Consider the following 27,321-nt stretch of genomic DNA (forward strand, 5'->3'; position numbering starts at 1 on the left):
GCAACCCACTCCAGTGTTCTTGCCTGGAGAATCCCAGGGACGGGGAAGCCTGGTGGGCTGCCTTCTATGGGGTCGCACAGAGTCGGACACTACTGAAGCGACTTAGCAGCAGCAGCAGCAGCTTATATAAACAGATACTAGTTTTCAAAAATTTCCTCTTGGCTTCTAGAAGGTGTGGCCACATGAATTCTTTTTTATTCTTACTTTAAGCTGAGGAATTAATAAAAAGAATGAACGAAGAATCCGAGAATTAAAATCATCATGCCTTCAATAATAAAACAGCATTATTTAAAATATAAAGCTTTCAAAATACTAAATATATTGTCTGTTTGTAAATAATAAAAATTAAGCACCTCTATCAAACAAGAGAAAAGAAAAAGCCATTTAAAGGCTGAACAAAATCTGAAACATTCAGTGATAACCAAATATGTTTAAAGCCAAGCATCTGAAACAATACTCTTGGAGACTATGGGTGAGCATCAAGATCTATAAATACATTTAACACATTCTAATGCACTAGGTACACTAGAATAGCTAACACTATATTTAGCACTTATTATTGCCACATTGTTCTAAAGTAAGGGTTTGCCATAAAGTAATCATTTAACCCTCACACTATGTACTATTATTGCTCCCACTTTAAAGCTGAAGAAACGTAAGGAGATAGAGGTTAAGTAACATGCCCAAGGTCATCAAGTTAGCAAGTAGCAGAGGTAGCATTTCAACACACTGATTCCAGACGCTAACTCCTAACCACTGCATCACAGTTCCTCTCTTATACAAGATTGTAAAGGGGGTGAAGGGGGGAAAGGAATGTTTGATAATAAAAGCCCAAGGAACTGGGGCTTTCAAAAATTAAACATTTTACAGTAATTTTTTTTATAATGTCACTAGAGGAAAAAACTAGTTAATGGTAATCTTCTTTAACAAATAGCTTGATTATATATACCACTGATACAACAATGCAAGGTAATGAACACAGAATAATCTCTCAAAATCACACATTATATTCATGGCTTAAAAATATACAAGGTATTTCCAAGTAAGGGGCAAATACAGTGGAGGATTCCTTTCACCTGGACCAACCCCCTTCCATCTATGAAAAGAACACAGGAATATATAAGCCAATGTCCTCTAATCTCACAGTTGAGGAGAGGTGAATTAGTCTCTTGTTTTGGGAGGCAACACTAATTTTTTTTTTTTTTTTTTGAAATTTAATAAAAGCCACAGCATGTCTTATTTCAAGATAATTTACTTATTTCCATAAAGTACTAAGGAGTATTCAGGATACGAGTAGCTATCAGTTATGACCATAAAGATAATAACGTGATGATAATTATTTGTGTTAAATAACAGGTCAGAGAGTAGACACTAGAAGGCAAATACGTGCTTACAAACACAGATGCGCACGTGCGCGCGCGCGCACACACACACACACACACATTCCTGAGACCTTTAAGGTAACATCAAATCTCACGGACATTCCTGAGATCTTTAAGGTAACACCAAATCTCACGGTATTCAGTTCAGTTCAGTCGCTCAGTCGTGTCCGACTCTTTGCAACCCCATGAATCGCAGCACGCCAGGCCTCCCTGTCCATCATCAACTCCTGGAGTTCACTCAAACTCATGTCCATCGAGTCGGTGATGCCATCCAGCCATCTCATCCTCTGTCATCCCCTTCTCCTCCTGCCCCCAATTCCTCCCAGCATCAGGGTCTGTTCCAACGAGTCAACTCTTTGCATGAGGTGGCCAAAGTACTGGAGTTTCAGCTTTAGCATCAGAAAAAAATAAATCGTGCTGCTCTACTGTTGAATTTCACATAGAAAAATAACATCTAGGGAAATGCTGCTCCTAAAGGAGCTTCTCAGTAAGAGATAATAAAAATACTAACTTGCTTTCTCTCTCTATGGCACTTCACAGTCTGGCACAAATTTTCAAATCTCCTGACACTCCACTGCTCTGTATTACAACATTCATTCAATAATCTATACGATTTGAACATGTGTACCTAGTTTTATAAAGGGCCAATTCTGGTCTAGGAATCTCAAAGCATGAGAAAGAATTACTCTTCCAGGCAGAGAAAATATCACAAAAGAAAAACAAAGCTAAGCCAGTGAAGGAGGAGGACTGATGCATCAAATGCAGGGTGGGAAGCTACAGATGAGCTGGAGAATCTCAGCAGACTGCAGACTGTGAGGCCGTGGATGACATGTTAAGGAGCTCAGGTTCTGTCTTTTAACTACTAGGAAATCTATGCTGGGTTTTAAGGAGGGGTACAGCATTGTCAGAATTGCCTTTTTAAATGATTACAACAAGATGCATGGAAGATGGGGTTTAAAAGGGCAAGACTGGAGGTAAGGAAGTGAAGGAAATGAATGGATGGAAATGAAGTGGAGGCATGAATGGATGGAAACACCTAGATTCAAGAAATACTTGGAAGTAAAATCAGCAGAAGATAAAGCAGAGGAAACCACCTAAAATCATTCTCAAATTCTTGCCTTGCACATCTGGGTATGTGACTAAGTCGGGGTGAGCAAGCAGACACTTAAGAAGAGATGAGTGTTAAGCACAGGGGAGACATCAAGATGATGGACACAATGCTGGAGTGATCAGCACACAGATGGCAGTTAAAACCACGGGACTAACTGTAATTGCCCAGAAAGGCAGAAGGGTGGTGCAAGCTCCCTATCTTCATTCTTAAAAGGCAGATAAAAGAATGAAGAACACCAAGAAGAAACTCACAGGCACATGAGGGCAAAAGAAGAGGATAAACAGGAAGGGTAGTCAACAATATCACAGGCAGTAGATAAGTACTCTAAGGACTGAAGGGTGTGTTGGATTTAGTGCAATAAGTGTTAATGACTGCCTTGTCAGAGAAAGAAACAATGTCAAATTGTAGGGAGAATGAGGAACAAATAAGAGGGAGAAGTTTCAGTCAACTCTTAAGACACTGGGCTGTGAAGAGAAATAAAAGGGGGCCACGGGTAAAAGTTTCTTATTTTCCAATGGGAGAAACTTGAGCATGTTTAGAATGAAGAAAAGAAGCTAGTGGAAATGAACAGGTTGAAGATATAGGAAAGAACAAGAGTGATACAGCATGCTACTGGAAGAGATGGAAAGACATGAGGCAAGACTGGCTTTCAAGAGGATAAAATTGAAGGAAAATAGTGTTAGAAAGAATTGTGCTAGGAAAATTTGGGAGTAGGGCAGGGTGGAAAGATGTCCAGAGAATTCACTGCTACATTGCCTCAAATTCAGAGATAAAGCAGGAGATCAAATCAGTGTCTAAAAGTAGGAGGGAGATTAACTGAGGAGAATGGTGAACCTATGGGGTAATAACAAAATGAAAGGCAAAAGAACTGAGAAAAAGTGATGAGTACAGTACAGATCACACACAACGAAAAAACGTGAGAAGACAGTGTTCAGGAGTATATCCCCAGCACTCAGAATAATGCCTGGTATGTCACAGCTGTTCACTAAAATTTTGTTGAATTAATGAATGGTAAAATGTGTACCATGCTAAGGCAACTTTATGTAACACAAAATGATACAGAAGAAAAAAGACTTAGGTCTGAATCTGGGTTTATATTAATAGTGTTACCTTGGAGTTTCTTTTTAAGAGACTCATCTTCCTCATCTATAAAGCAGGGATACAAGCTCCCTTTCAGAGTTGCTGTCAGGAAAAAATAAAACAGGTAAGTCCCATAAAAGAACATAGGTGATAAGTCCAAGTTGTTGCTGTTGAGTCGTTAAGTCCTGTCTGACTCTTTGCGACCCCATGGACTGCAGCACGCCAGGCTTCCCTGTCCTTCACTATCGCCTGGAGTTCACTCAAATTCATGTCCACTGAGATAACTCCAAGAGAGAGGGTTAACCTGTGACATGAACACTTCAGTGACCACCAAATTACTTTTGTTAACTGGGTCACTGACATAGGATCCTTTCTGAAGCAACATACTAGGTTGAAGACGGCAACGTTCCAAGGTGGAGGTAAAAAATCCTGGGTCATCTATCACAACGTAATGCTAAGTAACAAAAGAGAACCTGAATGTTGTAATGACCACATTATAGTATGCACAGAAAATAAAAACAAAAGAGTAATATGTAAAAATTGCAAAGGACTTACATTATTGTATTTTTTGTTTCTCCTCAAACATTAGTTTTGATTATATAAAACTTAAAGAAATACAGCTTAAAGTTGGATCGCGAACACATTTTTCTCCTCTCCAAACATTAGTTTTGATCACACAGCTTAGGCAAACAGTTAAAAACTAGACATGACAGCACATCAAGCAAAGTGTGAATTACAGAATGCCATCTAAGCTCATCTCCTAAGAATTAATCATTGGCTTAAATAATAATACAGTTGATCATTTACTATTTGCCAGGTGCTGTTTATGTGCTACAATATATTATTAAACTTTTAATTCTCACAAGAAATCTATCAGGTAAGGAACAATACTATTCCCATTTTTCTGATGAGGAAAAAGTTAAATAACCTGCCCCAAATCATACAACTGGGAAGTGGCAGTTTGGGTTCCACCCTGCAGTCTGGTTCCAGAGCTCATAAGCGTTATACAACACAGTGAGGCTTCTGGAATGGCCTGGCTCTAGGTGCCTCTGTCATGGTATCCACTTGTAGGGACAACCAGCACTTCACATTTAAGTCTCATCTCTGATCCCAAGCACCTTCACACTATCATTTAAACTGATACAAGCTACTGTGAGAAGAGTTACCAGCTCACTGTGTGGCTGGAGAGGGCTTCTTGTGCACACCACCATATACCTATTTCTACAGGCATCTAGAAGGCCTGACTGTATGCAGGCTAACATACAGAAGCAAGAAATGAGGCTCCCTGTATTCAAATGAACTGCTATATATGTAATTCAAAACAGGAATTTTTATTCTAAAGGATAGTCCACCACAAGATAAATCACATGCCCCTCTGCTTGCCACGTATGCAAACATAAAATTTACATTTATGTTACTAAATGTTTAAAAATTTTCTTTGGACTGTAAGATATAAATGCTCATGACAAAGTAAACACACAAGGTTCTTATGAGGCTGCGTAAGTTAAAACAAAAAAACCCTTAGCATTCCCTCCCTCATCCCGGCCAATAGCAAATGCTTCAGAAAGCTTCTAATTCTTCTACTAGTGTTCATAGTATGTGAATACTTTAACATATCTCTAAAAGGAATACAAACATGTAGAAATCCCTTGTAATTTTTATCCTACCTAATATTACTTGATTTCAGATGCTCCTCTGATTTCAAGTTTCCGGTCCTCATCTGGGACTTAAATGAAACGTTTTCTCCCACAATGACTATCTGCAAGAACATCCAATTTCTCATAAGGTAGAATGGTTTAAGACATTCTAGATAGAGGAGAGGAGGAAAATATGAGTTAACCCACAATAACAGAGAACCCTCTTGAAGAAAGTTAAATTATTTTCTCTTTAAAATGATCAATGTCAAAGGCAAAAGGAAAGATATCATGGCTTTTTTCCTTTTTATATTTAGTTTCTGAGACTACACATTTTAAAATTCCGTTTTGTATATATCTAAAATTCTAGTCTGGTATTATCCAACTGTTATTCTAATCTCCCTGCCTGAAAGCTGAGTGATCACTAAAGGACAAACAGGTATCAGTTACCCAGAAGGGTTCTTGTGGTACCGAGGTTCAAGAGCAGATGGCTGGTCCAAACTGGACTACGTATGGAAGGAAAACCAGGTAAAGCAATTAAACCACAATTACAGAAGGTACAAAAAAAGCTTACATTCTGAGACCAGCTAAAAGGTAGGTATTTAGATTTTCAGTCACTCAATGAACAACATATGCATGCTAAGTTGCTTTAGTCATGTCCGACTCTTTGCGACCCTATGGACTTGTGGTCCACCAAGCTCCTCTGTCCATGGGATTCTCCAGGCAATAATATTGGTTGCCATGCCCTTCTTCAAGGGATCTTCCCAACCCAGGGATTGAACCTGTGTCTCTTAGGTCTCCTGCACTGGCAGATAGGTTCTTTACCACTAGCGGCACCTATGAAGTCCAAATGAATAATAATTTGGTTATTTCTCTGTACTAAACAGTGTTAAGGACTAGGTAGACAATGATAAACAAAACATTATAGCTCCTGCTACTGCTAAGTCGCTTCAGTCGTGTCTGACTCTGTGCAACCTCATGGACTGCAGCCTACCAGGCTTCTCCGTCCACGGGATTCTCCAGGCAAGAACACTGGAGTGGGTTGCCATTTCCTTCTCCAATGCATGAAAGTGGAAGTGAAAGTGAAGTTGTTCAGTTGTTTCTGACTCTTAGTGACCCCATGGACTGCAGCCTACTAGGCTCCTCCATTCATGGGATTTCCCCGGCAACAGTACTGGAGTGGGGTGTGATTTAAATTCTAATGTGGAGACAGCCCAACAGGAAAGAGGAAGCAGCAGAAGGTAGTGGTTAAAGGCATGGGCTTGGGTATCACACTGTACTCAGTGGCATGCTGGGAATAACTCAAGCCACTTGCACAATTTCTTTCAGACACCAATTTAACTTAAAGATTTGGGCAAAATAAATTGAGTAATTATTATTAAATACTGATAATTGCTAACATTTAAAATTATTACGTGGCAGATTCTATACTAAATGCTTTACACATTGATCTCACAGAATGGGAAAATAAAATGTCATAGTTAAGTATCATATTCAGACTGCCTGGGTTCAAACCTTGCTCTGCTATTTACTAGCTGTGTAACTTCTGGAAAATTACTTCTCTATGCCCTAATTTTATCAGCAGTAAGAAGGAGATAATAAAAGTACCCACTTCACTGAGCTGTTTTGAGAATTAAACGAGGTAACAAAAATAAAAGCTCTAGGATTGTTCCTTGTTATATAAGCCCTCAAAAACTGTTATTATTGTCATTATTATCATTATAGGTATTATTACTCTTCCCAACAATCCTAAGACGTAAATGCTATTATTATCCTCATTTTAAAATTAGGAAATTGAAGCTAAGAATGCACATTAATTGATTCTAGAATAGAAGACAAAGTTATTCATAATTTTAAACAATAAAACATCAATATTAAGAGAAATCTCAAACATGCAGGAGGTCTATGTAGACTCTGGCTCCATACTTCCAACACATATATTTAATCACCTGTGACTTTAGTTGTACTTTAGTGGAAAAGACTAGGAGAAAACACCTCATGACAAAACCCAAGTTCATTGGTATAGCATGTTAAGTCCCATAGCTTCCAACTATATATGTTAGGACCCAATAAAACCAAATTACTTTTAGTTCTCTGCTATTTTGCCCCATTGCATCTTGATTCATGCTTTCACTCAACCTGAAATGCCTTTCCCCTTCCTTCTTTGTCTGGTTAACCCCTTTTTGTATTTTAAGACTCAGCAACTCCTGTAAGAGGGACTTGGCTTGGCCAAGCATTCCCAATGAATCTTAATGCCCACTTCTATAACAGCACTCACAGCACTATGATGAAGTTATTCATTCACACATTTCCTGCACTAGAGATTATTTATTCTATTGGATGATGTAGGCCAGGATGGTGGTTTTCAACACTACTGGATTCAATGCTTAGAAAAAAGACAATCTTTGCAACAATGCTTTTATCTTCCTGAAATAAAATGCAAGATGATATACACTATTTAACACATTAAAATGAATAACTAAATGCCTTCTACAAGGAAAAATAAAGAAATTTTTAATAAAACTAGTATCACAATATACAAATGGCCGAGTAAGACTATTCTTTAAGAAATAATGAAGATATCAATGCTTGTACATAACATGTGGCTTGTGGTATCTCAGTCTCCCACACCAGAGACTGAAGCCGGGTCGATGGCAGTGAAAGTGCCAAGTCTTAATCACTGGACCACTAGGGAGTTCCTATATACACTTTTAAGAGAAGGTTAACAGAATTCCAAAGACAGGAAAATGAAAGTAAAAATCTGAGTAGACATTAGAATTAAAATGAGTTTCAATGTAAGTAACAGCAAATCAAATTTACTGGAAATGCTAAGAGAAAAATAACCTGACATGGGGACAGCATGACAATACAAAGTTTAAAGAGCTGACCTGAAGAAAATAAGGGTGTGACTATATCCCTTGATAGGTAAGCAGGAAACTAATATTATGTTGGAAAAAGAAATAGTAAACAGTCCCTTATATGATGTAAAACACCATATAAATTTAGGTTAGGGAAAAGTAAAGTACAACTTCCCAATTTGCAGTATAACATGGGATATGGACACCTTAATTAACTCAGCCAGCAACAATATTAAGATACTGTCTGATTTAACTGAATAAAATAATCTGTACATTATCATGGTACATCTAGAAATTTCCACTTCTGTGGTCTCCGAAATTTAAGAGATATAAAAAAAGTCAAATCTGACTTTTCCACCCAAGAACCATTATTTAACCTGTACTTCCAGACATCAGTTTATCTAGTCAGGTTCCTTTTTTCTTTATTATTTACCTGTTTGTCTAAAGACAGGGGTGATGCATTATAATCAAATAATCTAACAAATCTGATACAAATCATAGAGGGCCTATAGAGACTGTTACCCTGATGGCCCCCAATGAATCATACACCTCCTGGCATCTGTACCATTGTGAACTCTCTTCATACAGTGACCTTGGGGTTTGCCGTGTGACTTACTTTGGCCAATACTTCAGGAAGTGTGACACAAATGGAAGCTTGACAAGCACTTGTGCATTTGGGCTTGCCCTTCTGTAACGCCTTCACAATGTTATGAAGCAGAGGAGACAGATGACCTGGAAAGAGGAGACTCCATTTTTCCACCTATCACAGCCACCCCAGTTGACAGTTCAGACATTTGAGTGAGGCCATCGTGGGCCATTCAGGACACTGAGCCACTGGATGACCAGTCATCCAGCTTGACCTAGTCAGTCTGAGAGAGGGGACACCTTTGGACATTTTGAGCAAAGAAGCTCCATGACCTAACCTAAATTTTAACATGTTCCACTGAGCCACTATGCCAAGAATTTACTGGCTTGAACCAGTAGGCAGCAATGGAGAGAATAAAATGTGATTGGACTTTGACCAAGAGGGTTTGCTGAGTGAAATTTTAAACAGAGAGAGAGAGGCAGGAATCAAAAATGATTCATGAGGATTTGTCATTTACTAGTTAAAGATAAAAGTAGGCATAGGGTAAAGAGTTTATTTTGGACAACAATGCTTGGCACATGGTGTTATTTAAACCACTTGCTATTGTTTTTTACGATGATGATAACTTTAAGACATTATACATCCATGTGAATGTACACTAGCAGTTACTAAAGCATCTGACATTTAAAGGAAAGATATGTAACCACAGAAATCCATCTTGGGAGTCATCAGCACAAGGCAAGAAATGACAAGGGAATAATAAAAAGACAATTAATGACCATAGAGAAAGGAGGGAAACTTGTTGAAGTTTTGTGGTGTAGTGGAAGCCAAATGAAGAAAGAGCTTCAAGAAAAGAAGGTAGAATCAGTAAGTGCTGCTCATGCAGCAAGTAAAATGAGGCCTGAGAACTGACTACTGGATTCAGTATGTGGAAGTCACTGCGGATCTCATTAGGAACAATGTGGGCAGTGAAGTGGGAGCAACAGCCCATGGACTGACTTTAATGGAAAATAGGAGGAAAGGATCAGAGACTAAAACTGAGTTCAGATACCTTTTTCTAGGCAGGAGAGGCAACAGAGTGAGGGTCAAAAGTTTTTAAGATGGAATATATGTTTTTTTTATGGGATGGAACAGGATAAATAACAAGAGGAGGATTCAATGGAGGAAAAAAAAAAAAAAAAGGCTGAAAACAAAGTCTCAGGAATGCCAGAGGGGGTTATACTAGTTTGTTTAAATATAATACAGTTTAAAGGCAAAAAGACCCCTGAATGAAAGAATAAAACTTGAAGTGAATTATATAAAGAAAGACAACTAATAATCAGTGACTAGGGTGAATGGCAAGTGGATTACATAAAGTGAAAGTGAAGTCGCTAAGTCGTGCCCGACTCTTAGCGACCCCATGGACCGCAGCCTACCAAGCTCCTCCGTCCATGGGGTTTTCCAGGCAAGAGTACTGGAGTCGGGTGCCACTGCCTTCTCCGGAGGGGCCTCTAGGGAGGCCTGGATAACTTTAGGACAGGAACTGGATTACATAAACCATTCTCAATTTAACTTTCATAGCAACCTGAAGTAACTACTATTTTCTCAGTTTTACAAAGAAGCAAAGACTGAGAGATTTTAGGAAAGATCACAAAGGCAGTAAATGCTAGGACTGAGGTTCAAATCCAAGTGTATCAGAATTCCAGAACCTTGCTGTTGCTATTCAGTCACTAAGTCGTGTCCAACTCTTTGTGACCCCATGGACTGTAGCATGCCAGTCTCCTCTGTCCTCCACGGAGTTTGCTCAAATTCATATCCATTTGAGTTGGTGATGCTATCTAACCATCTCATCTTCTGCTTTCAGTATTTCCCAGTATTAGGGTCTTTTCCAAAGAGTCAGCTCGTCACATCAGGTGGCCAAAGTATTGGAGCTTCAGCTTGAGCCCCTCCAATGAATATCCAAGGTTGACTTACTTTAGGATTCAGTTCAGTTCAGGTGCTCAGTCATGTCCAACTCTTTGAGACCCCAAGGACTGTGGCATGCCAGGCTTTCCTGTCCATCACCAACTCCCAGAGCTTGCTCAAACTCATGTCCATCAAGTCACTGATGCCATCCAACCATCTCATCCTCTGTCATCCCCTTCTTCTGCCTTCAATCTTTCCCAGCAACAGGGTCTTTTTGAATGAGTCCGTTCTTCACAGCAGGTGGCCAAAGTATTGGGGTTTCAGCTTCAGCATCAGTTCTTCCAATGACTATTCAGGACTGATTTTCTTTAGGATGGACTAGTTTGACCTCCTTGCGGTCCAAGGGGCTCTCAAGAGGTCTTCTCCAACACCACAGTTCAAAAGCATCAATTCTTCAGCACTCAGCTTTCTTTATAGCTCAACTCTCACATCCATATATGACTACTGGAAAAACCATAGCTTTCACTAGATGGACCTCTGTTGGCAAAGTAATGTCTCTGCTTTTTAATATGCTGTCTAGGTTGGTCATAGCTTTTCTTCCAAGGAGCAAGCATATTTTAATTTCATGGCTGCAGTTACCATCTGCAGTGATTTTGGAGCCCCCCAAAATAAAGTTTGTCACTGTTCCCACTGTTTCCCTATCTATTTGCCATGAAGTGATGGGACCAGATGCCATGATTTAAGTTTTCTGAATGCTGAGTTTTAAGCCAACTTTTTCACTCACCTCTTTCACTTTCATCAAGAGGCTCTTTAGTTCTTCTTCGCTTTCTGCCATAAGGGTGGTGTCATCTGCATATCTGAGGTTATTGATATTTCTCCCGGCAATCTTGATTCCAGCTTGTGCTTCCTCCAGCCTGGCATTTTGTATGATGTACTCTGCGAGTAAGTTAAATAAGTAGGGTGACAATATACAGCCTTGACATACTCCTTTCCCAATTTGGAACCAGTCTGTTGTTCATGTCCGGTTCTAACTGTTGCTTCTTGACCTGCATACAGGTTTCTTAGGAGGCAGGTAAGGTGGTCTGGTATTCCCATCTCTTGAAGAATTTTCTACAGTTTGTTGTGATCCACACAGTCAAAGGCTTTGGCATAGTCAATAAAGCGGAAGTAGATATTTTTCTGGAACTCATCTTGCTTTTTTGATGATCCAATGGATGTTGGCAAAATCCTTTAGGATTGACTGGTTTGATCTCCTTGCAGTCCAAGGAACTCTTAAGCACTAGAGTCTTCTCCAGCACCACAATCTGAAAGCATCAATTCTTCAGCACTCAGACTTCTTTATGGTTCAACTCTTGCATTTGTATATGACTACTGGAAAAACCATAGCTTTAATTACACATACCTTTGTTGGCAAAGCTTTTTAATACACTGTCTTAGGTTTAGCATAGGTTTCCTTCCAAGGAACAAGCATCTTTTTAATTTTATGGCTTCAGTAACTGCTCACAGTGGTTTTGGAGCCCGAGAAAATAAAATCTGTCACTGCTTCCACATTTTGCCCTTCTATTTGCCATGAAGTGATGAGACCAGATGCTTTAGTCTTTTTTAATGTTGAGTTTCAAGCCAGTTTTTTCACTCTCCTCTTTCACCCTCATCAAGAGGCTCTTTAATTCCTCTTTACTTTCTGCCATTAGAGTGGTATCATCTGCCTATCTGATAACCTAACCTTCACTTACTCATTATTCCATAATACAATACAGACCTCAATTTTCAACAATTCACATATTCAAAGTTAAATTGTGAATATATTATTGCTTATGATTTTATTCAGAGTTTGCCTTTTTAATAGCTTTAATTTTAAAGCTTCTGCTCTTCAACACAGACCATTAAAAAAAGTGAGAAAGCAAGCTAATGTGTATGTGTATATATAAACACATACAAAGGCTTTACATTCAAAACATATTAAAGAGAACTCAGTAATAAGACAATGCAATTTGAAAAATGGGCTAATGATTTAGATACTACAAAAGATACACAAATGGCCAATAATCACACGAAAAGGTGCTCAACTACTTCAGTCGTCTGAAAATGCAAGTCTATGAAATACCAATGCATATGCATTGGAATGGTGAAAATCAAAGAAATTATCAATACCAAATATTGAAGGAAAGGATATGGAATAATTAGAACCCTTTTAATACTGCTGCTGCTGCTAAGTCGCCTCAGTCGTGTCCAACTCTGTGCAACCCCATAGACGGCAGCCCACCAGGCTCTGCTGTCCCTGGGATTCCCCAGGCAAGAACACTGGAGTGGGTTATAACACTGCTACTAAGAGTAAAAGAATGTTATAATCGCGTTGGGAAACAGGTTGGTAATTTTTAATAAAGTTGTACATGTCCTTACTATATGACCTAGCAATTCCACTCCTAGGTATTTACCAAAAGAAATGAAAACATGTCCATGAAAAGACTTTAATATTACATTCCTAAAGCTTTATTCACAGTAGCAGAAAATAGACACAACCCAAGGGCTCATTAAAAGGTGAATGGACAAATAAATTGTGGCAGTCATATGATGAAACAGTTGTTGTTCAGTCACTCAGTCACGTCTGCCTCTTTGCGACCCCATTGACTACAGCACATCAGGCTTCTCTGTCCATCACCACCTCTGGGCGCTTGCTCAAACTCATGTCCATTGAGTCAGTGGTGCCACCCAACCATTTCATCTCTGTTGTCCCCTTTTCCTCCTGCCTTCAATCTTTCCCAGCAACAGGGTCTTTTCAAATGACTCAGTTCTTCACAGCAGGTGGCCAAAGTATTGGAGTTTCAGCTTCAGCATCAGTTCCTCCAATGAATATTCAGGACTAATTTCCTTTAGGATGGACTGGTTAGACCTCCTTCCTGTCCAAGGGACTCTCAAGAGGTCTTCTCCAACACCACATTTCAAAAGCATCAGTTCTTCGACACTCAGCTTTCCTTATGGTCCAACTCTCACATCCATACATGACTACTGGAGAAACCACAGCTTTGACTAGATGGACCTTTGTTGGCAAAGTAATGCCTCTGCTTTTTAACATGCTGTCTAGGTTGGTCATAGCTTTTCTTCCAAGGAGCAAGCATATTTTAATTTCATGGCTGCAGTCACCATCTGCAGTGATTTTGGAGCCCCCCCCAAAAAAAGTCTGTCACTGTTTCCACTGTTTCCCATCTATTTGCCATGAAGTGATGCCATGACCTTAGTTTTTTAAGCCAGCTTTTTCACTCTCTTCTTTCACCTTCACCAAGAGGCTTTTTAGTTCCTCTTTGCTTTCTGCTGTAAGAGTGGTATCATCTGCATATCTGAGGTTATTGATATTTCTCCCAGCAATCTTGATTCCAGCTCATGCTTCTCAACAATAAATAGGAACAAACTATTGATTCATGCAACAAAGGATTATTCTTAAAAATATTACATCAAAAGAATCTGGACGCAACAAGAGTATGCATTGTATTATTTCATTTATGAAGTTCTGGAACAAGCAAAAGTAATCTTTTGTGATAACAGAATAATGATTGCCTGAGACAGAGAGAAACAAGTAGGGGTAGGGGTAGGACTGACTACAAAGAGGCCTGGGTGAACTTATTTTAGGATGTGGAAATGTTCTATACCTTAGCTAGGGCAGTGGTTAGAGGTATATGGTCATCAAAATTCATGACTGTGCACTTAAAATGAGTGTATTTTCATTATATATAATGATTACTTCAATTAATGTGATTTAAGAAGAGGTGGCAAGAATACACAGAGCTGTACAAAAAAGATCTTCACGACCCAGATAATTACGATGATGTGATCACTGACCTAGAGCCAGACATCTTGGAATGTGAAGTCAAGTGGGCCTTAGAAAGCATCACTACAAACAAAGCTAGTGGAGGTGATGGAATTCCAGTTGAGCTATTTCAAATCCTGAAAGACGATGCCATGAAAGTGCTGCACTAAATATGCCAGCAAATTTGGAAAACTCAGCAGTGGCCACAGGACTGGAAAAGGTCAGTTTTCATTCCAATCCCAAAGAAAGGCAATGCCAAAGAATGCTCAAACTACCGCACAATTGCACTCATCTCAGAAGGCAAAGGCAACCCACTCCAGTACTCTCGCCTGGAAAATCCCATGGACGGAGGAGCCTGGTAGGCTGCAGTCCATGGGGTCGCTAAGAGTCAGACATGACTGAGCGACTTCACTTTCACTTTTCCTTTCTTGCACTGAAGAAAGAAATGGCAACCCACTCCAGTGTTCTTGCCTGGAGAATCCCAGGGACGGGGGAGCCTGGTGGGCTGTTGTCTATGGGGTCACACAGAGTCAGACATGACTGAAGCAACTTAGCAGCAGCAGCACATGATAGTAAAGTCATGCTCAAAATTCTCCAAGCCAGGCTTCAGCAATACGTGTACCGTGAACTTCCTGATGTTCAAGCTGGTTTTAGAAAAGGCAGAGGAACCAGAGATCAAATTGCCAACATCCACTGGATCATGGAAAAAGCAAGAGAGTTCCAGAAAAACATCTATTTCTGCTTTATTGTCTATGCAAAAGCCTTTGACTATGTGGATCACAATAAACTATGGAAAATTCTGAAAGAGATGGGAATACCAGATCACCTGACCTGCCTCTTGGGAAATCTGTATGCAGGTCAGGAAGCAACAGTTGCAACTGGACATGGAACAACAGACTGGTTCCAAATAGGAAAAGGAGTACGTCAAGGCTGTGTATTGTCACCCTGTTTATTTAACTTATATGCAGAGTACATCATGAGAAATGCTGGGCTGGAAGAAGCACAAGCTGGAATCAAGATTGCCGGGAGAAATATCAATAACCTCAGATATGCAGATAACACCACCCTTATGGCAGAAAGTGAAGAGGAACTCAAAAGCCTCTTGATGAAAGTGAAAGTGGAAAGTGAAAAAGTTGGCTTAAAACTCAACATTCAGAAAACAAAGATCATGGCATCCGGTCCCATCACTTCATGGGAAATGGATGGGTAAACAGTGGAAACAGTGTCAGACTTTATTTTTCTGGGCTCCAAAATCACTGCAGATGGTGACTGCAGCCATGAAATTAAAAGACGCTTACTCCTTGGGAGGAAAGTTATGACCAACCTAGACAGCATATTCAAAAGCAGAGAGATTACTTTGCCAACAAAGGTCCGTCTAGTCAAGGCTATGGTTTTTCCTGTGGTCATGTATGGATGTGAGAGTTGGACTGTGAAGAAGGCTGAGCGCCGAAGAATTGATGCTTTTGAACTATGGTGTTGGAGAAGACTCTTGAGAGTCCCTTGGACTGCAAGGAGATCCAACCAGTCGATTCTGAAGGAGATCAGCCCTGGGATTTCTTTGGAAGGAATGATGCTAAAGCTGAAACTCCAGTACTTTGGCCACCTGATGCAAAGAGTTGACTCATTGGAAAAGACTCTGATGCTGGGAGGGATTGGGGGCAGGAGGAGAAGGGGATGACAGAGGATGAGATGCCTGGAGGGCATCACTGACTCGATGGATGTGAGTCTGAGTGAACTCCGGGAGTTGGTGATGGACAGGGAGGCCTGGCGTGCTGCGATTCACAGGGTCGCAAAGAGTCGGACACGACTGAGCGACTGAACTGAACTGAAAAACAGTATATGCCACATGATCATAATCTAATTAAATTCCTTACCTGTATATGTATAAAATGCATATCATATATATGTATAAAAGATTGGACAGTGTCAACAGTGCTGGTGGCAATTTAATATTACAGTTTTTTATTGTAACATTTTAATTTTACTCAATGTATAATACCTTTACAACAATAAATGACTACCAAATATATCAACGTCCTAATAAGCCAACTATTAAATATTTTAAGGTTAGAATGCTTTCTGCATAGAAAGCTTTCACTAGTCAGATTAAAATAATTTCTAATAAATAAATATCCTTTTCCATTAGGTTTAAAAGTACTTCATTTCTTCCAATCTAAATTTCCTTTGATCCTGCTATTTCCCTCAAGCATCCACCCTAATCCTTGCCTCTAAATTTTGTTAAAAGACAATATGTAAGTACTGAGTTCACTTTCTCATTATCCTGTCACTTTTAAACTTTCAATTAGGTGTCCATCCTTACCACTGTAACAAATTTCTCAAGAGTTAACAATGACTTTGCCCAATCTAAGAGCCTTTTCTCAGTCCTCATGTTTCCTGAACTCTGCACTATTTCTCAATACTATATTGCATCAGCATTCTTTCAAACTTTAGCCCACATCAAAATCACTAAGAGATTTATAAAATGATTGCTGGACCTTATGCTCAAAGTTTCTGATTCAGCGGGTCTGAGACAGGACACAAGAATTTGTATTTCTAATAAGTTCTCAGGTAATGATGCTCCTAATCTGGAGACCACTCTTTGAGAACTACTCTGTTAGAGTAAGCCTTCATTAAAGCTTTCTTTAATGCTTTTCTTCATTAAAGCACACTTAGCTGACCTTTCTTCTGCATAGTCTCCTGACCCTTCCTACCTTTTGGATAGATCATTTCTTGCCTTTTTCTGTTTCCACCCATCTAGATTAACAAAATCATGAAGAATGAAAGTTAAGCTTTATTATCATTGGCACCTGTTCCCTAAGTGTCTAACCCTAATATCCTTATACTTCTATAATTCCTTCCTATATCTAACGTCAGACACAATGAAAAGCTAAAAGCCCTCCCATTACTTTTATTCAACTCAGTATTGAAAGTCCCAGCTGCAGCAATCAGACAAGAAAAAGAAATGAAAGGAATCCAAATTGGAAAGGAAGAAGTAAAACTGTGCAGGTAACATGCATGATATTATACATAGAAAACGTTAAGGAAACCACCAAAAAAACCACTAGATGCCATCAATGAATTCCATAAAGTTGCAGGACACGAAATTAATATAAAGAAATCTGTTGCACTTTTAGACACTAACAATAAACTATAAGAAAGTGAAATTAAGGAAACAATTTCATTTACAGTTGCATCAAGAAGAATAAAATACCTAGGAATAAGCCTACCCAAGAAGGTAAAAGACTTGTACTTGGAAAACTGAAAAAACTGATTAAAGAAACTGAAGAGGACATAAACAGATGGAAAGAATTAGTACTGTTAAAATGACCATATAATTCAAGGTAAGCTACAGATACAATGCAATCCCTATCAAAACACCAATGGCATTTTTCACAAGACTAGAACAAATAACTTAAAAATTTGTACAAAAACACATAACACCCTGAAAAGCCAAAGCAATCTTGAGGAAGAACAGCTGGAGGTATCATGCACGCTGATTTCAACTATATGACAAAGCCACAGTAATCAAAACAGTATGGAATCGGCATAAAAATAGTCACACAGATCAATGGAACAGAATAGAGCCCAGTAACCAGCTCACACACTTATGGTCAATTAACCAACAAGAGGTGCTGGAAAAACTGGACAGCTACATGCAGAAGAATAAAATTAGAACATTTCCTCACATCACATACAAAAATAAACTCAAAATGGATTAAAGGCCTAAATATAAGACTGGAAATCAGAAAATGCATAAAAGAAAACATAGGCAGAACACTTTGACATAAATTATGGCAATATTTTTTTAGATGTGCCTCCTAAGGTAAACGAAACAAAAATAAGTAAAATGGGATCTAATTAAACTTAACACATTATTGACCAGAGACATATTAATACATCTTTTGTTACCCAAATGTCACTTATTGGAGTGTTTCAATATTCACCAGCTATAGGCGTTAGCTTCTGCAAAAATCCCCTGGTCAACAATGTGTTAAAAGCTTTTGCACAGCAAGGGAAACCATCAACAGAATGAACAGACAACATACAAACTGGGAGAAAATATTTGCAAACGATGTGACCCACAAGAGGTTAATTTTCAAAATATACAAACAGCTCATACAACTCAATATCAAAAAACAAAACAAAACAAAAACCCTAAAAAATGGACATAAAACTTGAATAGACATTTTTCCAAAGAAGAGACATGGCTGGCCAACAGGCACATGAAAAGAGGCTCAAACACTGCTAATCATCAAAGAAATGCAAATCAAAACCACAATGAGAAATCACCTAATATCTGTCAGAATGGCTCTCATTAGAAAGACCTCAAATAATGAAGGCTGGTGAGGATGTGGGAATTTATATTCCCATTTCTGGTGGGAATATAAACTGGTACAGCCACTGTGGAAAACAACACAGAAGTTCTTCAAAAAGTTAAAAATAGAGCTACCACAGGATCCAGCAATCCCACTCCTGGGTATATATCCCAACAGAGCAAAAACACTATTTTGAAAAGATAAATACATCCCAATGTTCATAGCAGCATTATTTATAATAGCCAAGATATGAAAGCAACCTAAATAAGTGTCCATCAACAAGTGAATGGATAAAGAAGATGCAGTATAAACACACACACACACACACACACACACGCATATTAGAATACTATTCAGCCATAAAAAAGAATGAAATTCTGCCATTCACAACAACATGAATGGACTGTACAAAGTCTATGCTTTGTAAAATAAGTCAGAAAGAGAAAGATAAACATTGTATGTTATCACTTACGTGTAGAATCTTTAAAAAATCAAACAAACTAGTGAATATAAAAAAAAATAAACAGACTCACATATTAGAGAACAAACTAGTGGTTACCAAAGAAAAGAAGGGGAAGAAGATGGGTGTGGGGATTAAGAGGTACAAACTACTATGCATAAAATAAACTATAGGAGATACTATAACGCATGCAACCCACTCTAGTGTTCTTGCCTGGAGAATCCCAGGGACGAGGGAGCCTGGTGGGCTGCCGTCCATGGGGTCACACAGAGTCGGACACGACTGAAATGACTTAGCAGCAGCAGCAGCATACAGCATGGGGAATATAGTCAATATTTTATACATGGAGTATAAACTTTAAAAACTGAGAACCACAATGTTGTACACCTGAAATTATATAATATAAATCAACTACACCTCAATAAAAAAATTAAATGTTGGTAATAAGCAGGATCTCATACGTTACTAGTTAACATTTACTGAGTGTTGGTATTGCTCTAAAGTTGTACCAGGACAATTAAGAGAAAGCCCTTCCCTCAAATGCTATCAGGGAATGGTGAACAAACATTAAGAAATCTGATCAATGAAAGAGACTGAGAATAAAAAGAAACATCTTGTCATTTATCTGACAAAATTCTACCATGACTCAAAGATTTTCTGCAAGGAGGGACTTTTCAAAGACAACGTGAAGTCACATGAAAGAACAAGTTCAGACTGTGAGTGCTCTTTTTGAGTAAACCAGTCTTACTCACTTTCAGGTGACTATGTGTTTAAGAAGAAGAAAAATGGTTAATTCAAAGATGTCAGGCCACATATGAAACCTTCAGTAATCTGTTACTGTTTTTAAAAGTCACACTGAATTTTCCTTTTAAAGTAACTTATCCAAGGTTTGAATTTTGTACATGCAAAACTATGTTCCTTAGTATCAGAAGCTAACATCTGAATATGTCTATGTAACAACAATATAAAGTCAATAAGGAAAAGGCAACTCCAATTTTCTTTACTTAAATTGCCAAAACTGGCAAGTCATTTTCCACTTGTCTGATTAGCTCAGGTGGGTCAGAACTATTTTTACCATAATAGCTGGTTCTCAGTATCCCCAAGGGTCCTGGGAAATACTGTATTTAAGTACTAATACTGAAGAGGAAAACTGAAGAAAGAACAGCTGTAATTGAGAGAAGAATGGGAGACCAACTAGTCAGTCCTAGTTCCTTAGTTTATTAATAAATTAATTTCAAATATAGAAGAAAAACAATCTTCCCTACTGTTCCCGTTAGTAAACACTCTGAGAAATTAACCTGCCCTCTTTCTTATATTTCACACACAAAAAAATGCATGAGGAAGCTTGAAATTGAGGAGATCTGTTTGTTCAGACTATATATTCATATTTAAAATACGTATATTTTATGTAAGCATATAATAATAAACCTAAATAAAACAAAAATAAAAGCAAAATCCTACAATCTCAGGCAAATAGGAAAATAAAACTATAGAGGTAGAGTCTATATGATACATAGTTAAAAACATGGATTCTAAAGCCTGATTCCTGGGTTCAAATCATGGTGCTGCTACTCTATGTATGACCTTGGACTTAACTATTCTGCCTCTCTCTTTGATTTGCTATAAAATGAAGCTAATAATATATACCTCATAGGGTTGCCGTGAGGATTCACAACTGAAGAATGTTTGGAATAGTATCTAACACAAAATAAAACTGTTGGCTTATTATTAATCAGGTCAAAAGCACAAATCAACAGCCTCTCTCTATAAAGTTATCATACCTTATTCTACTCTATGAAAGCTTCAATATTAAAGGTGAAGAAACAAAAAGTACATTAGCATTGCCAGATTACAGGTGACTGAAAGTTAATTCAGAACCCATAAGGCAGAGTGTCTAGGGCATAATCATTAACCTCTGACACTAAGTTGTGTCCAACTCTTTGTGACCCCCACGGACTGTAGCCCACCAGGCTCCTCTCTCCATGGGATTTTCTGGAGACTGTTGCCATTTCCTTCTCCAGGGGATCATCCTGGCCCAGGGATCAAACCCCTGTCTCCTATGTCTCCTGAACTGTAGGCAGATTCTTTACCCACTGAGCCATCAGGAAGCCTGCATAATCATTAACATGCCCTTCAAAAACAATAAACAGATCAAAATGATTCCTAAAAACTTTTTATAAAATCATAAAATAACAAACAAAAACAATAAAGGGTATACCTATATAGCCACAAAAATCAGGATAGACTGTACATATTTCCTAAATATTAGTACAACACAAACACAAGTAAATCCTCACACAAAAGAAAGCAATTCCCTGTTAGCATTTAAAATGAGAGAAATACTTATGGTAATAAATTTGTAGCATCACACCAGCTGCCAAAAATAGTGGAGAGGAAAGAATGTCATCTTAGATATGAAAAAACAGTGGAGGTAACAGGTATAGGAAAGCAGGAAACTTGGAGATTTTATTAACTTGGTATTGCATTATAACATTTTCAAACTCCTTTTATATAGTACATGGCTGTAATTCGCAGATTCTAAATGTTTCTCTCATTTCATTTTACCTCACTTGGGAATCTGGGGATCTGAAATAACTAACATAAAGGAAGGAATTATGGGACTTCCCTGATGGTCCAGTAGTTAAGAATCCACCTGCCAATGTAGGAGACCACAGGTCCGATCCCTGGTCTGGGAAGACCCCACAAGCCTCAGGGCAACTAAGCCCGTGCGCCCCAACTACTGAAGCCTGTGTGCCCCAGCGCCTGTGCTCCACAACCACAGACACCACTGTAATGAGAAACCCCTGCTCTGCGGCTAGAGTAGCCCCTGCTCACCACGAGAGACAGAGCAAGTGCAGCAAACGAAGACCCAGGGCAGCCTTAAATAAATAAATAAAAATCTTTTAAAAGAAATCATGTCCACATTCAGGTCTAAAATTGTTTTAAAGTAACTCATAATCATCTTCCCCCTGACAGCTCTCTAGCCTATGTCCTGCCATTCCTCCACATACACCCCTCACATTAGTGTGTAGGTCACAATACCTTTGCAAAAATGTACCTTTCATTGGAAATGACCCTATGAATAGTCTTCAAGGCTCTTGGAATTTTCCCCATAAAACAGTTTATAACACCCATCACAGTATCTTCAGTAACCCCGTTTCCTTAAAACCAGTCATCTAAATAAACTGCTACAATTAAGTACTGTTTCTAGTTCTCTGAGAAGATTAAAATGGCCAGAATTCCCGGGTGATCCAAGAGTGAGGACTCAGAGCTTTTATTGCCAAGAGCGTGGGTTCAATCCCTCATCTGAGAGTAGGTATAAGCCTCATGGCTCAGCCAAAAAAAAGTAAACAAATAAATAGATTAAATAATAAAATTATAAAATGCCCATAAGTCCAATGCACTTGTATTCACAGAACTGTCCCTGATCCAGTGATCTATCATAGTTCCAGAACTTAGTATGTGCTGTGCTTAGTTGCTCTGCCATGTCTGACTCTTTGTGATCCATGGACTATAGGCCACCAGGCTCCTCTGCCCATGGGGATCCTCCAGGCAAGAATACTGGAGTGGGTAGTCTATCCCTTCTCCAGGGGAACTTGTCAACGCAGGAATCAAACCAGGGTCTCCTGCATTGCACGTGAATTTTTTTACTAGCTGAGTTACCAGGGAAGCCCACAACTTGGTATATGTAAATTCAAATTAAAAAAAAAAAAAATGAAATTCATTAAAAATAATTTAGGACAACTCCGTAAGAATGTGAGGTTTTTATATAATAATGTACTGCTACTACTAATTATTAATAGCTCAATTTACCGCTTCTTTTTTTAACCCGGGTATAAGGCACCATGCTAAGAACTTTCACTATGTTATCTAATTTCAGTTCAGTTCAGTCGCTCAGTCATGTCCAACTCTTTGCAACCCCATGAATCGCAGCACGCCAGGCCTCCCTGTCCATCACCAACTCCCGGAGTTCACTCAGACTCACATCCATTGAGTCAGTGATGCCATCCAGCCATCTCATCTTCTGTCGTCCCCTTCTCCTCCTGCCCTCAACCCCTCCCAGCATCAGAGTCTTTTCCAATGAGTCAACTCTTCGCACGAGGTGGCCAAAGTACTGGAGTTTCAGCTTTGGTATCATTCCTTCCAAAGAAATCCCAGGGCTGATCTCCTTCAGAATCGACTGGTTGGATCTCCTTGCAGTCCAAGGGACTCTCAAGAGTCTTCTCCAACATCATAGTTCAAAAGCATCAATTCTTCAGCGCTCAGCTTTCTTCACAGTCCAACTCTCACATCCATATATGACCACTGGAAAAACCATAGCCTTGACTAGACGGACCTTTGTTGGCAAAGTAATGTCTCTGCTTTTGAATATGCTATCTAGGTTGGTCATAACTTTCCTTCCAAGGAGTAAGCGTCTTTTAATTTCATGGCTGCAGTCACCATCTGCAGTGATTTTGGAGCCCAGAAAAATAAAGTCTGACACTGTTTCCACTGTTTCCCCATCTGTTTCCCATGAAGTGGTGGGACCGGATGCCATGATCTTCGTCTTCTGAATGTTGAGCTTTAAGCCAACTTTTTCACTTTCCACTTTCACTTTCATCAAGAGGCTTTTGAGTTCCTCTTCACTTTCTGCCATAAGGGTGGTGTTATCTGCATATCTGAGGTTATTGATATTTCTCCTGGCAATCTTGAGTCTAGCTTGTGTTTCTTCCAGTCCAGCATTTCTCATGATGTACTCTGCATATAAGTTAAATAAGCAGGGTGACAATATACAGCCTTGACGTACTACTTTTCCTATTTGGAACCAGTCTGTTGTTCCATGTCCAGTTCTAACTGTTGCTTCCTGACCTGCATACAAATTTCTCAAGAGGCAGGTCAGGTGGTCTGGTATTCCCGTCTCTTTCAGAATTTTCCACAGTTTATTGTGATCTACACAGTCAAAGGCTTTTGCATAGACAATAAAGCAGAAATAGATGTTTTTCTGGAACTCTCTTGCTCTTTTGATGATCCAGTGGATGTTGGCAATTTGATCTCTGGTTCCTCTGCCTTTTCTAAAACCAACTTGAACATCAGGAAGTTCATGGTTCACGTATTGCTGAAGCCTGGCTTGGAAAATTTTGAGCATTACTTTACTAGCATGTGAGATGAGTGCAATTGTGCAGTAGTTTGAGCATTCTTTGGCATTGCCTTTCTTTGGGATTGGAATGAAACCTGACCTTTTCCAGTCCTGTGGCCACTGCTGAGTTTTCCAAATTTGCTGGCATATTGAGTGCAGCACTTTCACAGCATTATCTTTCAGGATTTGAAATAGCTCAACTGGAATTCCATCACCTCCACTAGCTTTGTTCGTAGTGATGCTTTCTAAGGCCCACTTGACTTCACATTCCAGGATGTCTGGCTCTAGGTCAGTGATCACTAATTTATTCCTTCTCAAACCCTAGGAAACATATTATATCCACTACACCACTGAGGAAACTGGAATCAAACAATAGGTAACTTACCCAAGATCATGCACCCAGTTTTCAAACGCAGGGCTGCCAGAAAGTAAAGGCCTTGCTCTTGAATCACCATACCGTTAAGTGCTATACTTCACTATTGCTCGTTTTTGGAGTGTCAGGCTAAACTTTTTGATAATACAGCTCCATTTTAAAAGTATATAACACACTGACAGGATACAATTTTTCAGTATAAGAATCAGTCTTTACGTAACAAGAAAAAGCAGAAAAAAATACCAAAATCAAACAGAGTTAAAAAACAAAACAAAGCCACGGAAACACATAAAGACAGAAACAAGGCCAGAGCAGAGAGTCGTAACAGATGGTAGTAAACTGAAGTATATTCATACATTCATTGAATGAACATTCATCAAACATATGCAAAGATTCCACTATGTGTCAGGTACCGTAGAGGCCTTAGGGATACAATTATTAGCCAAACAGTCCCTGAGCTCAATTTAAAAAATGAGTGAATAGAAGAGTCTGCGGAGTTAAAAACAGAGAGGCCTTTGGTAACCTGACCAAGTACAGTTTCAGTGGAAAGGCAGAGGTAGAGGCCAGAGAACACTGGGTTGAGGAAGTCGGCACAGATCATGTTTTAAGATGATAAACGGGGAAGATAAATGACAGATCAAAGGCTAGGGAAGGACAGGTTAAGGGAAGCTTGCGCAATGTTTACAACAAAACAAAGTTCCAGTAAAGAGGGAAAGGGTTGGATATAAAAACAAGGTAATGAGATCCAAAGCACACACACACAAAAGCCCACCTTAATAAGGAGGCTGAGAACCTGTCCCTTTCCAAGAGGGACAGAAGCAAGAACTGAAGGCTTTTATTGTTATGTTCACATAGAGGCCATCTGCTGAAAGTTGTACAACTTCAAAAAAAGTACTAAAAGTTTAAATTAAAATTACTGTGAAGAAACTAGCAAAACAGAGGGAAAAAAGAATAGATATTAAAGTGGTAGTCTATGCATTTCAACAACAATTGGCCAGTCTGTAATTTTGTTTTTCCCAGCAACGCTATCAATTATACCCAAAGAAGCTTATTTTCAGAATCATTCAGAGTGAATTTTCCTAGACTGGGAGAACAAGGAGACTGAGGACACTGGTAAGACAGTTAAAGTAGTATCTATAAAAGGGCAGAAGAGAAAAACAGGAGGAGAAAGGAAAGAAAAAACCAGGAAGTGACTAACAGCGAATAAGTTTGGAATCTACACTGGAAGTGCTGAACAGGAGCAGCTGGATTAGAGCAAGTCAGGATGTGCTCAAAGTGAAATGGTTGAATGTAGGACTTTAGAAGTAGAAGAATCCTGAAGAATAACAAAGTCTAAGGTATAATATGGGCATATGTGAAGGTTAATATATTAAAGAGAAATAAGAGACCAAAGAACAGGAAAAGGACTGTTGCATCTTAAATGAGTGTTCCAAGAAAATGTCAGTCCTATGAGACATAACGCAGCTTTGGAAACACTAATCTCTATCTCCCTCTTGAAGGTTCATAATACATATTAGCATATTATAAGCTATGAGAAGTCCTAAATAAAGAATCCAGTTTAATTCTGTATTCTTAATTTATTTTGCCTTGGAAATACTGAGAATCCTAACACACATGAATTTGCCACATTCAGCAGAACACACTCTGGGAAATGCTGGAGTACTGGATAGGCTTGTCTATGTATGTGCTCAGTCACCCAGTCATGTCTGACTCTTTGCCACCCCACGGACTCTAGCCCGCCAGGCTCCTTTGTCCATGGGGATTTTCCAGGCAAGAATACTGGAGTGGATTGCCATGCCCTCCTCCAGGGGATCTTCCCAACCCAGGGATTGAACCCAGGTCTCCTACACTGCAAGCAGATTCTTTACTGTCTGAGCCACCAGGGAAGCCCTTTCTATGTATAAAGACATCAAAGAATCTGCTTCAAAAAAAGGTGAAATATCAATACATGAAAATTTCAATACTGGTGAGCACATACAGAAAAAGTTACCTGGGGCCAGAATAAACTGTACTGCTTCCCAGGTAGCACAGTGACAAAGGAGCCACCTACCAATGCAGACTATGCAAGAGACTATGGTTCGATCTCTGGGTCCGGAAGATCCCCTGGAGAAGGAAATGGCAACCTGCTCCAGTATTCTTGCCTGGAGAGTTGCATGGACAGAGGAGCCTGGTGGGCTACAGTCCATGGGGTTGCAAAGAGTTGGGCATGACTGAGCGCACAGACACAAACTGTACAAACCTTTCTGGTACTTTTTGGCACTATCCACCATGTACTGTCTCCCTACTGCTGCTGTGATGTATTAGCACAAAATCAGTGGCTTAAAACAACACAAATTTTAATCTCTTATATAACGTCAGAAAGTTAGAAGCCTAAGTGAGTCTCAGTAAAGCAAAAACAAGGTATAACCATGGCTATGCGGCTTTTTGGAGGTTCTAGGGAAGAACCTGAGTTTGTGCTTCTTCCTGGTTCTTGAGACCACCTGCATTCTTTGGTGTGTGACCTGCTTCATTCCAACAGGATGCTCTCTCTCTCTGGTTCTGACTCTTCTGCATCTTTCTTCCACAGTTAAAGGGTTTTTGTGATTATACAGGGCCCACCAAATAATCCATGATAATCTCCTTATTTTAAAAGTAGCTGATTAGCAATCTCAATCCCGCCCCCATAACATAATATATTCCACAGGGTTGGGGGACCAGGATGTAGATGTCTTTTGGGAGG

At 39.2% G+C, this 27,321-nt stretch overlaps 1 protein-coding gene across 10 annotated transcripts in view; it reads right to left on the minus strand.

Annotated features, from left to right (window-relative positions):
* SMG7 (SMG7 nonsense mediated mRNA decay factor) overlaps nucleotides 1-27,321 on the minus strand; it is an 86,384-nt gene that overhangs the window by 45,634 nt on the left and 13,429 nt on the right. For 7 of the 10 annotated variants that reach the window (XM_025285501.2, XM_025285496.2, XM_025285495.2 and 4 more), the window contains exon 2: nucleotides 5,241-5,379. The exons of 2 other annotated variants lie outside the window; for them this stretch is intronic. In XM_025285501.2, coding sequence (XP_025141286.1) covers nucleotides 5,241-5,356 — 116 coding nt within the window. In that variant the 5' untranslated portion in view covers nucleotides 5,357-5,379. Of the gene's footprint in view, nucleotides 1-3,603; nucleotides 3,676-5,240; nucleotides 5,380-27,321 lie in introns of those variants that run through there. One more of the 10 variants, XM_025285498.3, reaches the window with a different exon arrangement.

Source organism: Bubalus bubalis, chromosome 5, assembly GCF_019923935.1.
Source record: "Bubalus bubalis isolate 160015118507 breed Murrah chromosome 5, NDDB_SH_1, whole genome shotgun sequence".
In the NCBI taxonomy this organism is placed as follows: domain Eukaryota; kingdom Metazoa; phylum Chordata; class Mammalia; order Artiodactyla; family Bovidae; genus Bubalus; species Bubalus bubalis.